Source organism: Hyperolius riggenbachi, chromosome 2 (assembly GCF_040937935.1).
Source record: "Hyperolius riggenbachi isolate aHypRig1 chromosome 2, aHypRig1.pri, whole genome shotgun sequence".
NCBI lineage: Eukaryota > Metazoa > Chordata > Amphibia > Anura > Hyperoliidae > Hyperolius > Hyperolius riggenbachi.
The window spans coordinates 410,333,097-410,345,369 of NC_090647.1; the positions used below are offsets into that span (position 1 = coordinate 410,333,097).

Here is a 12,273-nt window from a genome sequence, read left to right on the forward strand (position 1 = left end):
ACAACGGCGCCCAAACGTGTGCAAAAACAACATTTAACATTTAAAAGATCCCCGCGCCCAAATCTTTTAGCGCTATAATTAGCGCCTCAGAGGTGCTTTGATAGGATTTGCCAAAAGAGGGAGTAACCTATCTCTATGAACATATATAGCTTACTTGGTCCAACAGGTTTTATCAAGAAATTCTTCCATTGTCATCTTGTCCCATTCTACTGCATGAGGAGCTTTCCAAGGGGCATCAGCGGGAATCTGAAAATAAAAAAAAATGACAATACCTGAAACCATATATATGTGTGTGTGTGTGTGTGTGTGTGTATATATATATGGGTGTGTGTGTGTGTGTGTATATCTATCTATCTATCTATCTATCTATCTAATATCCCCCCCCCCCCCCCCCCTTGCGAATGCAGACACCTGCAAGCAACCCTACAAATGTGTACAAATATGAATTTACCGGGTACCCTATTCCATTTTTCCTTTCAGATTCAATCTAGTTGCAGTTGAATGCCTGGTAATATTGATGAGGTTTTTTTTTATCACAGTGGCACAGTAATGTAGTGGATAGCATTCTTGCCTTGCAACACTGGTTTTCCGGTTCGATTCCCACATCTGCAGTATGTATGGTCTCCCAATGTTGTGGGTTTTCTCCTGGCACTCCTCCCACATATCAGAAACCTACAGTTACATTTTAAGTTAATTGGTGTTCCCCTAAAACTGACCCTAGACTATGATGGACTATGGTAGTGTTAAATTGCGAGTCCCATTAAGGCACAATAAGTGACAAACTGTATTTTCTGGGGTATAAGACTATGAAGGAAAATCTTCTCAAAACTCTGGTGTCGTCTTATAAGGCAGGTGCTGAAACTTCCGAGCCGGACTGGAGAATCTGTGGCTGCTGCATATGGTGGGGAGCTCATAACTGTCCGCGGCCGCATTCGCAGCCGTATGCGGTGACCGTATGAAAGCAGCAAGGGCGGTGCTGTACAAGTATGGTGGAAGAAAATCCACTCACCAGGTTTCGTGGAAAGAAGTGACTTAACGCGGTCCTGATGACTAGGTGAGGGAGCACCTCACTGAGAAGGTGTAGGTGAAGGGCGGAGCAATCTGTAGGCGTCCGGGACACCCAGGGTATGGAAAAAAGAGCGGCGCTGTGCCCAGAAAAGCACGCCTTTTTCACCCGTCAGACCCACTATTGTATCCTATTACCATACCTCCTTCTCTGCCTCTCTGCCTCGCTCCTGAGGTCTGCAGTGGTGTGGCGCAGGCGCGCATGTGCAAGATCTGAATGGCAGAGAAAGTGGTAATGGTATACAAGGGCAGGCCAGAGGGGTGAAATAGGCATGTTTACACTACCGCTCTGATAGGCTTGGAGACAGGGATAGCTGACCAATACAAGCAGGCTTTGAATACAACAACCAGCTAATCACCAGTAATGTACATCTCTTGCCTTGATTGGCTGGTTGTTGTATACTGGGTACCACATGCTGTACAGCAACAGTATCTGTACCTGTGTATAGCAACAGTACATACAGTACAGTATACGAATGTCCAACAGTCAAGAGGGGTAGCCTTATATGACAAGTATATCCCAATATATGTATATTTTAACTGGAAAAGTTGGGGGTCGTCTTATATGCCGGAAAATATGGTATATGCTCTGTAAAAATGCTGTGGAAGATGTCAGCACTATATATCCTTTTTTTTTCTTTTTGTATCTTCCCCCCCTGCTAGTGTAAGAGTTATATTGGCCTTAAAATGTACCATTTGAGCCTTGAGATGTAACATTTTTTATATTTGTGAAAAGGAAATTGTTCCCTTAAATGAAACCTGAGGAGAAAATAAATTGATGAGATAAACAGTTACATCCATCCTCTTACTCACACTTTAATTCTCTGTTTAAAACCTGTAACTTAATGTTTTATTGTCTTTGCTCTATAAGACCATCTTATAGATTCCTGCAGTGTCCGAGAAATAAAATATACAAAGAATTGATTATTCTTATTTTTTTGTCAATCTATCCCCTGCAATTGCACTCAGAAGCTGTTCTTTAAGGAAAGCATGTAATGATTTTATGGCTGTAATTCCCTATCAGTGGGGGTTGCACTATAGTCCCACTGGGTATTGACAGGAGAGAAACTGTCAATTGTTTACCTGAATGTTTAACTCTTTCAAGCAGAAATAGAAGACAAGCAACACAGCCTAGTTATAGGTATGCTTGGCACTGTACATAAACATGTTTATCATATCTTGTCACATGTCACCTCAAGTACACTTTAACCACTTGAGGACAGCGGGCTTTACCCCCCTTAAGGACAAGACCCTTTTTTTCCATTCAGACCACTGCAGCTTTCACGGTTTATTGCTCACTCATACAACCAACCACCTAAATGAATTTTGGCTCCTTTTCTTGTCCCTAATAAAGCTTTCTTTTGGTGCTATTTGATTGCTGCTGCGATTTTTACTTTTTATTATATTCATCAAAAAAGACATGAATTTTGTCAAAAAAATGATTTTTTTTTAACTTTCTGTGCTGACATTTTTCAAATAAAGTAAAATTTCTGTATACATGCAGCACAAAAAATGTGGACAAACATGTTTTTGATAAAAAAAAAAACATTCAGCCTATATTTATTGGTTTGGGTAAAAGTTATAGCGTTTACAAACTATGGTGCAAAAAGTGAATTTTCCCATTTTCCAGCATCTCTGACTTTTCTGACCCCCTGTCATGTTTCATGAGGGGCTAGAATTCCAGGATAGTATAAATACCCCCCAAATGACCCCATTTTGGAAAGAAGACATCCCAAAGTATTCACTGAGAGGCATAGTGAGTTCATAGAAGATATTATTTTTTGTCACAAGTTAGCGGAAAATGACAGTTTGTGACAAGAAAAAAAAAGTTTCCATGTCTGCTAACTTGTGACAAAAAAAATGAAATCTGCCACGGACTCACCATGCCCTTCTCTGAATACCTTGAAGTGTCTACTTTCCAAAATGGGGTCATTTGTGGGGTGTGTTTACTGTCCTGGCATTTTGGGGGGTGATAATTTGTAAACACCCCTGTAAAGCCTAAAGGTGCTCATTGGACTTTGGGCCCCTTAGCGCAGTTAGGCTGCAAAAAAGTGCCACACATGTGGTATTGCCGTACTCAGGAGAAGTAGTATAATGTGTTTCGGGGTGTATTTTTACACATACCCATGCTGGGTGGGAGAAATATCTCTGTAAATGACAATTGTTTGATTTTTTTTTTTACACACAATTGTCCATTTACAGAGATATTTCTCCCACTTAGCATGGGTATGTGTAAAAATACACCCCAAAACACATTATACTACTTCTCCTGAGTACGGCGATACCACATGTGTGGCTCTTTTTTGCACCCTAACTGCGCTAAGGGGCCCAAAGTCCAATGAGTACCTTTAGGATTTCACAGGTCATTTTTGTTTCAAGACTACTACTCACGGTTTAGGGCCCCTAAAATGCCAGGGCAGTATAGGAACCCCACTAATGACCCCATTTTAGAAAGAAGACACCCCAAGGTATTCCGTTAGGAGTATGGTGAGTTGATAGAAGATTTTATTTTTTGTCACAAGTTAGCGGCAATTGATTTTAATTGTTTTTTTTTCACAAAGTGTCATTTTCCGCTAACTTGTGACAAAAAATAAAATCTATGAACTCACCATACTCCTAACGGAATACCTTGGGGTGTCTTTTTTCTAAAATGGGGTCATTAGTGGGGTTCCTATACTGCCCTAGCATTTTAGGGGCCCTAAACCGTGAGGAGTAGTCTTGAAACAAAAATGACCTGTGAAATCCTAAAGGTACTCATTGGACTTTGGGCCCCTTAGCGCACTTAGGGTGTAAAAAAGTGCCACACATGGGGTATCGCCGTACTCAGGAGAAGTAGTATAATGTGTTTTGGGGTGCATTTTTACACATACCCATGCTGAGTGGGAGAAATATCTCTGAAAATGGACAATTGTGTGTAAAAAAAAAATCAAACAATTGTCATTTACAGAGATATTTCTCCCACCCAGCATGAGTATGTGTAAACATACACCCCAAAACACATTATACTACTTCTCCTGATGTGACACTTTTTTGCAGCCTAGGTGCGCTAAGGGGCCCAACGTCCTATTCACAGGTCATTTTGAGGCATTTGTTTTCTAGACTACTCCTCGCGGTTTAGGGCCCCTAAAATGCCAGGGCAGTATAGGAACCCCACAAGTGACCCCATTTTAGAAAGAAGACACCCCAAGGTATTCTGTTAGGTGTATTGTCACAAGTTAGAAAAAAGTGACACTTTGGGGAAAAAAAACTAGAAAAATCAATTTCCGCTAACTTTTGACAAAAAATAAAATCTATGAACTCGTCATAACCTAACAGAATACCCTGGGGTGTCTTTTTCTAAAATGGGGTCACTTGTGGGGTTCCTATACCGCCCTGGCATTTTACGGGCCCAAAACCGTGAGTAGTCTGGAAACCAAATGTCTCAAAATGACTGTTCAGAGGTATAAGCATCTGCAAATTTTGATGACAGGTGGTCTATGAGGGGGCGAATTTTGTGGAACCGGTCATAAGCAGGGTGGCCTTTTAGATGACAGGTTGTATTGGGCCTGATCTGATGGATAGGAGTGCTAGGGGGGTGACAGGAGGTGATTGATGGGTGTCTCAGGGGGTGGTTAGAGGGGAAAATAGATGCAATCAATGCACTGGGGAGGTGATCGGAAGGGGGTCTGAGGGGGATCTGAGGGTTTGGCCGAGTGATCAGGAGCCCACACGGGGCAAATTAGGGCCTGATCCGATGGGTAGGTGTGCTAGGGGGTGACAGGAGGTGATTGATGGGTGTCTCAAGGTGTGATTAGAGGGGGAAATAGATGCAAGCAATGCACTGGCGAGGTGATCAGGTCTGGGGTCTGAGGGCGTTCTGAGGGTGTGGGCGGGTAATTGAGTGCCCTAAGGGCAGATAGGGGTCTAATCTGATGGGTAGCAGTGACAAGGGGTGATTGATGGGTAATTAGTGAGTGTTTAGGGTAGAGAACAGATGTAAACAATGCATTTGGAAGGTGATCTGACGTCGGATCTGCGGGCGATCTATTGGTGTGGGTGGGTGATCAGATTGCCCGCAAGGGGCAGGTTAGGGGCTGATTGATGGGTGGCAGTGACAGGGGGTGATTGATGGGTGACAGTGACAGGGGGTGATTGATGGGTGATTGACAGGTGATCAGTGGGTTATTACAGGGAAGAACAGATGTAAATAATGCACTGGTGAATTGATAAGGGGGGGGTCTGAGGGCAATCTGAGCGTGGAGGCGGGTGATTGGGTGCCTGCAAGGGGCAGATTAGGGTCTGATCTGATGGGTAACAGTGACAGGTGGTGATAGGGGGTGATTGATGGGTGATTGATGGGTAATTAGTGGGTGTTTAGGGTAGAGAACAGATGTAAACACTGCACTTGGGAGGTGATCTGACGTCGGATCTGCGGGCGATCTATTGGTGTGGGTGGGTGATCAGATTGCCCGCAAGGGGCAGGTTAGGGGCTGATTGATGGGTGGCAGTGACAGGGGGTGATTGATGGGTGATTGACAGGTGATCAGGGGGATAGATGCATACAGTACACGGGGGGGGGGGGGTCTGGGGAGAATCTGAGGAGTGGGGGTGATCAGGAGGGAGCAGGGGGCAGTTTAGGGAATAAAAAAAAATAGCGTTTACAGATAGTGACAGGGAGTGATTGATGGGTGATTAAGGGGGTGATTGGGTGCAAACAGTGGTCTGGGGGGTGGGCAGGGGGGGTCTGAGGGGTGCTGTGGGCGATCAGGGGGCAGAGGGGGGGGGGGGTGAAATCAGTGTGCTTGGGTGCAGACTAGGGTGGCTGCAGCCTGCCCTGGTGGTCCCTCGGACACTGGAACCACCAGGGCAGGAGGCAGCCTGTATAATACACTTTGTATACATTACAAAGTGTATTATACACTTTGTATGCGGCGATCCGGGTGCTAGTAACCCGCCAGGCGCTGGTGGCTGATCACGTCACGAATGACGCGATCGCTCCGCCCATGCCCGTACAAGGACCGCCGCCTCTGTGCGGCGGTCCTTGCGGGATCCACTTGCCGGCCGCCTCTGTGCAGTGGGCGGTCGGCAATTGGTTAATTGTGATATATCGTCCTTAAAGAGGAACTGTAAGCTCAAAATAATTTATTGCCAGCAGGTAGCCTATACCCAATTTATAGATGAAAACCCAGTATTTTCTGCTAGAAATCCAGCATTTTGCTGGAATCACACCTTTAAGTAGGAAGCCACGCCCCCTCATGAGGCTGCTCCGCGGCTGTATATTCATTAAGCTTGTGCGCACTGCCTTCTGGGTAGTGACATCATGGGTTGCTAAGGGGGGAAAAAAAACAGCAGTCCTCACTGTTATCAAGGTGGGACATGTGCACGAGGCAGAAGAAGTTTATCTTGCAGCCTCCAATGGGATGATTGATCATCCCTCTCTGCCCTGTGAAGCTGCCGCTGCCACTATCAGGTCAGCGACATGTGTTTAACTCTCCTCATCCCAGCTGGAATCCCTCTTGTCAGCTCTTCCTACAGCCTCCAATGATCTTCTAACTCTGCCTGCATGTCGGGTGAATGCACATGACATGCAGGCAGAGCTATAAGATCATCGGAGGCTGTAGGAAGAGCTGACAAGAGGGATTCCAGCTGGGATGAGGAGAGTTAAACACATGTCGCTGACCTGACAGTGGCAGTGGCAGCGGCAGCTTCACAGGGCAGAGAGGGATGATCAATCATCCCATCGGAGGCTGCAAGATAAACTTCTTCTGCCTCGTGCACATGTCCCACCTTGATAACAGTGAGGACTGCTGTTTTTTTCCCCCCCCTTAGCAACCCATGATGTCACTACCCAGAAGGCAGTGCGCACAAGCTTAATGAATATACAGCCGCGGAGCAGCCTCATGTGGGGGCGTGGCTTCCTACTTAAAGGTGTGATTCCAGCAAAATGCTGGATTTCTAGCAGAAAATACTGGGTTTTCATCTATAAATTGGGTATAGGCTACCTGCTGGCAATAAATTATTTTGAGCTTACAGTTCCTCTTTAACAGTGCTATAGCTTTATTTCTAGCTTGTTCTTATGTTATCTCCTATTTCTTAAAAAAAAATAAAAAATTAATCACTGCTTGTCTTGAAGGAGAAGTTGTTTTCAGTTAGTTTCCTGTTCATAGAGGTCACTTGAGGTTATGACTGCCTTATTGCTTTCCTTACATTCACTCCTTCCCCTTTTTAGAAGTTAAAAAGAATCCTACTGGTCTTAAGTAATCTTGTAATATCTACAAACTGATGTTTAGTTGTTTGTTAAAACGTGTATTTGTAAGCCATAGTAATTTAAAGGCCACAACTGTTACTGCATTTTTTTCAAAGTTTGCAAATGCTCACTGACATAAACAGCCTTACCAGCATTCTTGGAGGTATTAAAGAATACTATTTCTGTTTTATTCCCAATTAACTAATTTGTATTAAGAATACATTTATCATGATGATGTTAAAGTGGTATTGTCATCAAAAAATGTTATTTTTCCTCTAAAACATTAAACACAATAAAAAATATAAAATACTATGAGACCGCTTTGATGTCTTTTGAATGCATACAGTATTTGCAATGATATCAGTCAGCTTCAGTGAGGAGCAGACTGTAGGCCAAATTATCAGATGTTCTTCTAGAGAAGTAATTATTGATTGAACAAAGCAGAAAAAGTTCTCTGCCCTACCCTCTCTTGGATATAGCAGAAGCTTTTCTGCCTTGTTTAAAGTGTACCAGAGCTATTATAAATAAATAAATAAAACATTTTATACATACCTTGGGCTTTCTCCAGCCCCATACGCACAGATCGCTCCCACTCCACCGTCCTCAGTCTTCTCGAAACTCCGATACCAGGTCCCGCACTTCTGTCAGTTGGAACCAGTCTGGCGTAAGAGAAGTGTGCCCTCTATGTATCTCTCCAGCAGCTGCTGGAGAGATACGCAAAGAGCGCACTTCTCCTGCGTATACTGGCCCAACTGATGGAAGTGTGGGGACCCGGTATCGAAGCTTCGAGAAGACTGAAGACGGCGGCGTGGGAGCGATCTGTGTGTATGGGGCTGGAGGAAGCCCCAGGTATGTATAAAACGTTTTATTTATAACCACTCTGGTTTCCTTTTAATATGCAAATCAACTTTGTTGTCCCTGATGGCTTAACACACCTCCAAAACCGCTGGAATGCAATGTGTCACCTTGTGTAGGGTTAGGTTTAGTTGTAGGAAAATATATTTGTTATAACTATATAATAAAACATTTGTAAATATTACCAATATTTTTTTTCATTGTTATAAACGATATTTTCAGATTTCTTACATGAACGATAAAGGTTATAGACAATATTATTTTTATACAATTTATTATGATTATACATATATTATTTCCAGTGTTATAAACCATATTTTCAGATTTTTCTTTTTATATATATTTTTTTTTTTACAAGAAACCATAAAATATGGTTATAGAATATATCATCACATTTCCTTTACACTAGGTGTCCTTTTTTGTTCTATGCATGTGTCAAAACCACTCCTATCACCCCGTAAGAAGAATGTATGGTGCAAGCGTGTACAGTAAAGTAATCATTTAATGTACTCTTATAACCATTCCCCAGTCATACAACCCTGCATAACCTCTTCCAGGACTTTTACCTCTTTTCCCATGTTATCAACTGTTCTCAGTAAGTTGTTAAAATCCAAAATAACAAAAGGATTCCATGCTGGTGGAAATACTCCATAAAATGCGTATGATTTTCCCTTTAAAACAAAAAATAAATAGGCTGTTAGAATTCTCATGACCTATAATAACTGTTCCTTAGCTTAATACTGGCACAATCAATTGGCTCAAAACATTAAATGCAGCATAAAAAAAATCTATGTGCACACGTTATTAGTATCAAAGAACATGTAGTGTGTATGTAGGGCATCAGGAGTATTGTTTGTGGATCCATGGTTGCAGACCCTCCTTAAAGGGCAACTATCAAAGTTAACTCAAATTCTAAATGCCACATATATTTCCAGTAATTACTAGCAAATAGCAATACCAAGTTGTTTTTGTTATATTTTCTTCACATAAAACATGGAAACATGAGAAAATTTTTACAGAGAACAGTTTTCACTGTCGGCATTACTATGGAGGACTATGCAGCATACAGGAACAATCTTCACTAGCTGTAATCCTGTGAGTAAAATGTGTTCAAAATGATGGAAAGTAGACATATAATAGGTATATAAATTACTCATTAGCTACATCTCTCTCTCTCTCTCTATGCTTGTTCAGGGTCTATGGCTAAATTATTAAAGGAGGAGGATCAGCAGGACAGCCAGGAAATATGCATTGTTTAAAAGGACATAAATATGGCAGCCTCTATATCCCTCTTGCTTTAAGTTCCCTTTAAAATATCAAAATCGCCTCTATTTTTAACTGTCTCCGTCTGCTACTGCTTGGTGTCTATGTGCTCACTGTAAGTGATCAATTCAATTTTCCATGTGAAATGTTTTATAGTAAATTTTGTAAAAGTAAATATTCTATATTTTAGTCCTAAACAATTTCAAGAAAAGCTATATTTGCCCTTTAAAAAATAATTGTCTGTACTGTGTAGAAGACCTTTTCATTTTTTTTTTCTAAGTTAAAAAAATCTATGTGCAGTATTCATTCATTTGCCGTCTTGCAAGCTAATTGCTACTGAACAGTGAAACCTAAACGTACTGAAAAAAAGAGGCACATCCCTTGTACACGTGACAAAGTGGACGTACAACCGAGCATGTATAAACATTTCACTTGTGCTGCTCATATATCATTCATTACTTTATATGGTGAAACTCGCAGAACAAGGGCCTCACGTAGGAAACTTCTCTAATCTTTCTTACTTAGTGCTCCAGAGGAAGGTTTATGAAAGGAGGAGAAGATGAAAAATAAACTCTTTCAGCCTTTACAACAACAAACTATCTCACAATTTAGTCAAGATGTGCCAAAAAGATTTCTACAGTGTTCTCTGACAGTATCCACTGGCTTGAGATTTTTTTTTTTACCCAGTCTTGCTAATTCCCTTGTCAAAGGGCAATAGCAGACTAAACCAGATATTTATGACCAATTTTTTTTATAAAAAAAAACCTAGGCTATACCAGAGGTTTTATGGTTATTGGTACACTACAATTTATCTTGATAAGTTGACACTTTTGTGTAAATATACAGGTAGTTGTGTAACTAAAGGCTCGTACACACGCTCATCAAAAATGTCTGATTGTCCATTTTAGACTGTTGGACAACAATTAAGGGCCTGTTTCCACTACACGAAGATTGGATGCAGAAAAACTGACTTCAATGAATGCCTATGGGCCTGTTTCCACCAAACACGATTTTTCTGATGCAGATTTTTCCATAGGCATTCATTGGAGTCAGTTTTTCTGCATCCATTCTGCATCCAAGCTGCGTGTAGTGGAAATAGGCCCTAAGTGTGTGTACGCATGCAAACGACTTGAGTGACTGATAATAGTCATTTCCCCCAATCCAACTGTTGGATCTATGTTAGCCACCGGTCGTCTGATATTGTGCAGATGATCCGTGTTTACAAGTCGTTTGAACGACTGTTAAAAGACTTGTACTTGTTTTCAATGTGTAGTCCGTCGTTCCGCTATCGTGCGCAGTATGTAAATGAGTTGATCTTTTATCCGTCCGGACATACAGGTCATGCGGTACGTCTGGTCGTTCGGTTCGTCGTGCGGGTGGTCATTTGCATGTTTGTGCGCTTGTTAACTGCTTGCCAACTGCATCACGCTGATGCTAAATATTTTTATTATGACAGGTGCATCTAATATACAACACTGGAAAATGTATTCTACAGGTGCCCACAGTTAAATAAAGCTACATGCCTAATCTGAGTACTAAATGGGTATGTAGCAGACTATTACATCCACCCTGCATAACTTTATTTTTCAAGGGAGGTACTGTTGTCTGAGCACCCTGAATACCACCGCTGTCTGCCGTTCTACCTCCTCTTGCTCTGAGTCGGTGTAGTATCACAAAAGGTAGCCACGCGCTTGTTGTTTTTTCCCATTTGCTTCCCAGAAAATTTGATCACTCTGATCAAATCTACCAGTAGTCATAGTTTCAATTATGGCCAAAAATCTTTTAAGATTATTGACCAGATGGAAAATTTCGATCAAGGGGCAGTAGCAGTGGTAGATCAATAGCCCATAGTGTTGCACCACTGAAATCTATTAAAAAATTATGTGCAGTGTGTGAAAGGAACACATCCCTCCTCAATCAGATTGAGGTCAGACAGGGATCTATCTTTTTGCCACGCTGGTTCTTAACCTATTAATGTGTGGCTGCCTTAAAGGACCTCTTTCACAAAAATCTTAAAGGGAACCTTAACTGAGAGGAATATGGATGTTTCCTTTTAAACCATACCAGTTGCCTGGCAGACCTGCTGATCTCTTTGGTTGTAGTAGTGGTTGAATCACACACCTGAAACAAGCCTGCAGCTAATCCAGTCTGACTTCAGTCAGAGCACCTGATCTGCATGCTTGTTGAGGGACTGGGGCTAAAAGTATTAGATACAAAGGATTAGCAGGAGTCAGGCAACTGGTAGTTTAGGTTCCCTTTAAAAATGTAAAATTCATGTAAACATACAAATAAGAAGTATGTGTATTTTTCCAGAGTAAAATGAGTCATAAATTACTTTTCTCCTATGTTGCTGTCACTTACACTAAGTAGTAGGAATCAGACATTACTGACAGATTTTGGACTAGCCCATCTTCTCACGGGTAGGGTTAAGGGTTTTCTTTATTTTCAAAGGCACTTAGTAAACGGCAGTTGCTCTGTCCAATTGCCAAAGAAGTGTACAGTGAGAAGGGAGGATGGCCAGCATCACTGTATAAATCTGTTTCAGGGAATGTCTCTATAAAGAATAAAGACCATACTGAGAATCTGTGTATAGTACCTCAGCGCAAAAAGGGGTGTGGAACTTGCCCCGGGCTATGCAAGCCCACTCGAGATGTAAGCAGATGACAGTACAGTACCTTAATAGAGGTTACATCTAGCTGCCCAAATACTTGCTGTAATCCCGATCTCTGTATTTCAAGTAATCCCGATATCACAGCGGCGGGGGATAAGAGCTAGCTCGCTCTACCACTTCCTGTTTCCGGTCTCCCAAGGAGAGGAGTCTATGTGTTTTATTACGTGCAATAAACAAGCTCTGCTTCTAGTAA

At 41.9% G+C, this 12,273-nt stretch overlaps 1 protein-coding gene across 2 annotated transcripts in view; it reads right to left on the reverse strand.

Moving 5' to 3' along the window:
* Window positions 1–12,273, reverse strand: part of LOC137544516 (amine oxidase [flavin-containing] B-like) — a 203,855-nt gene that overhangs the window by 92,080 nt on the left and 99,502 nt on the right. For both annotated transcript variants that reach the window (XM_068265602.1, XM_068265603.1), the window contains exons 4-5: window positions 8,713–8,817; window positions 155–246 (exon numbers count right to left, since the gene is read on the reverse strand). In XM_068265602.1, coding sequence (XP_068121703.1) covers window positions 155–246; window positions 8,713–8,817 — 197 coding nt within the window. The remainder of the gene's footprint in view (window positions 1–154; window positions 247–8,712; window positions 8,818–12,273) is intronic.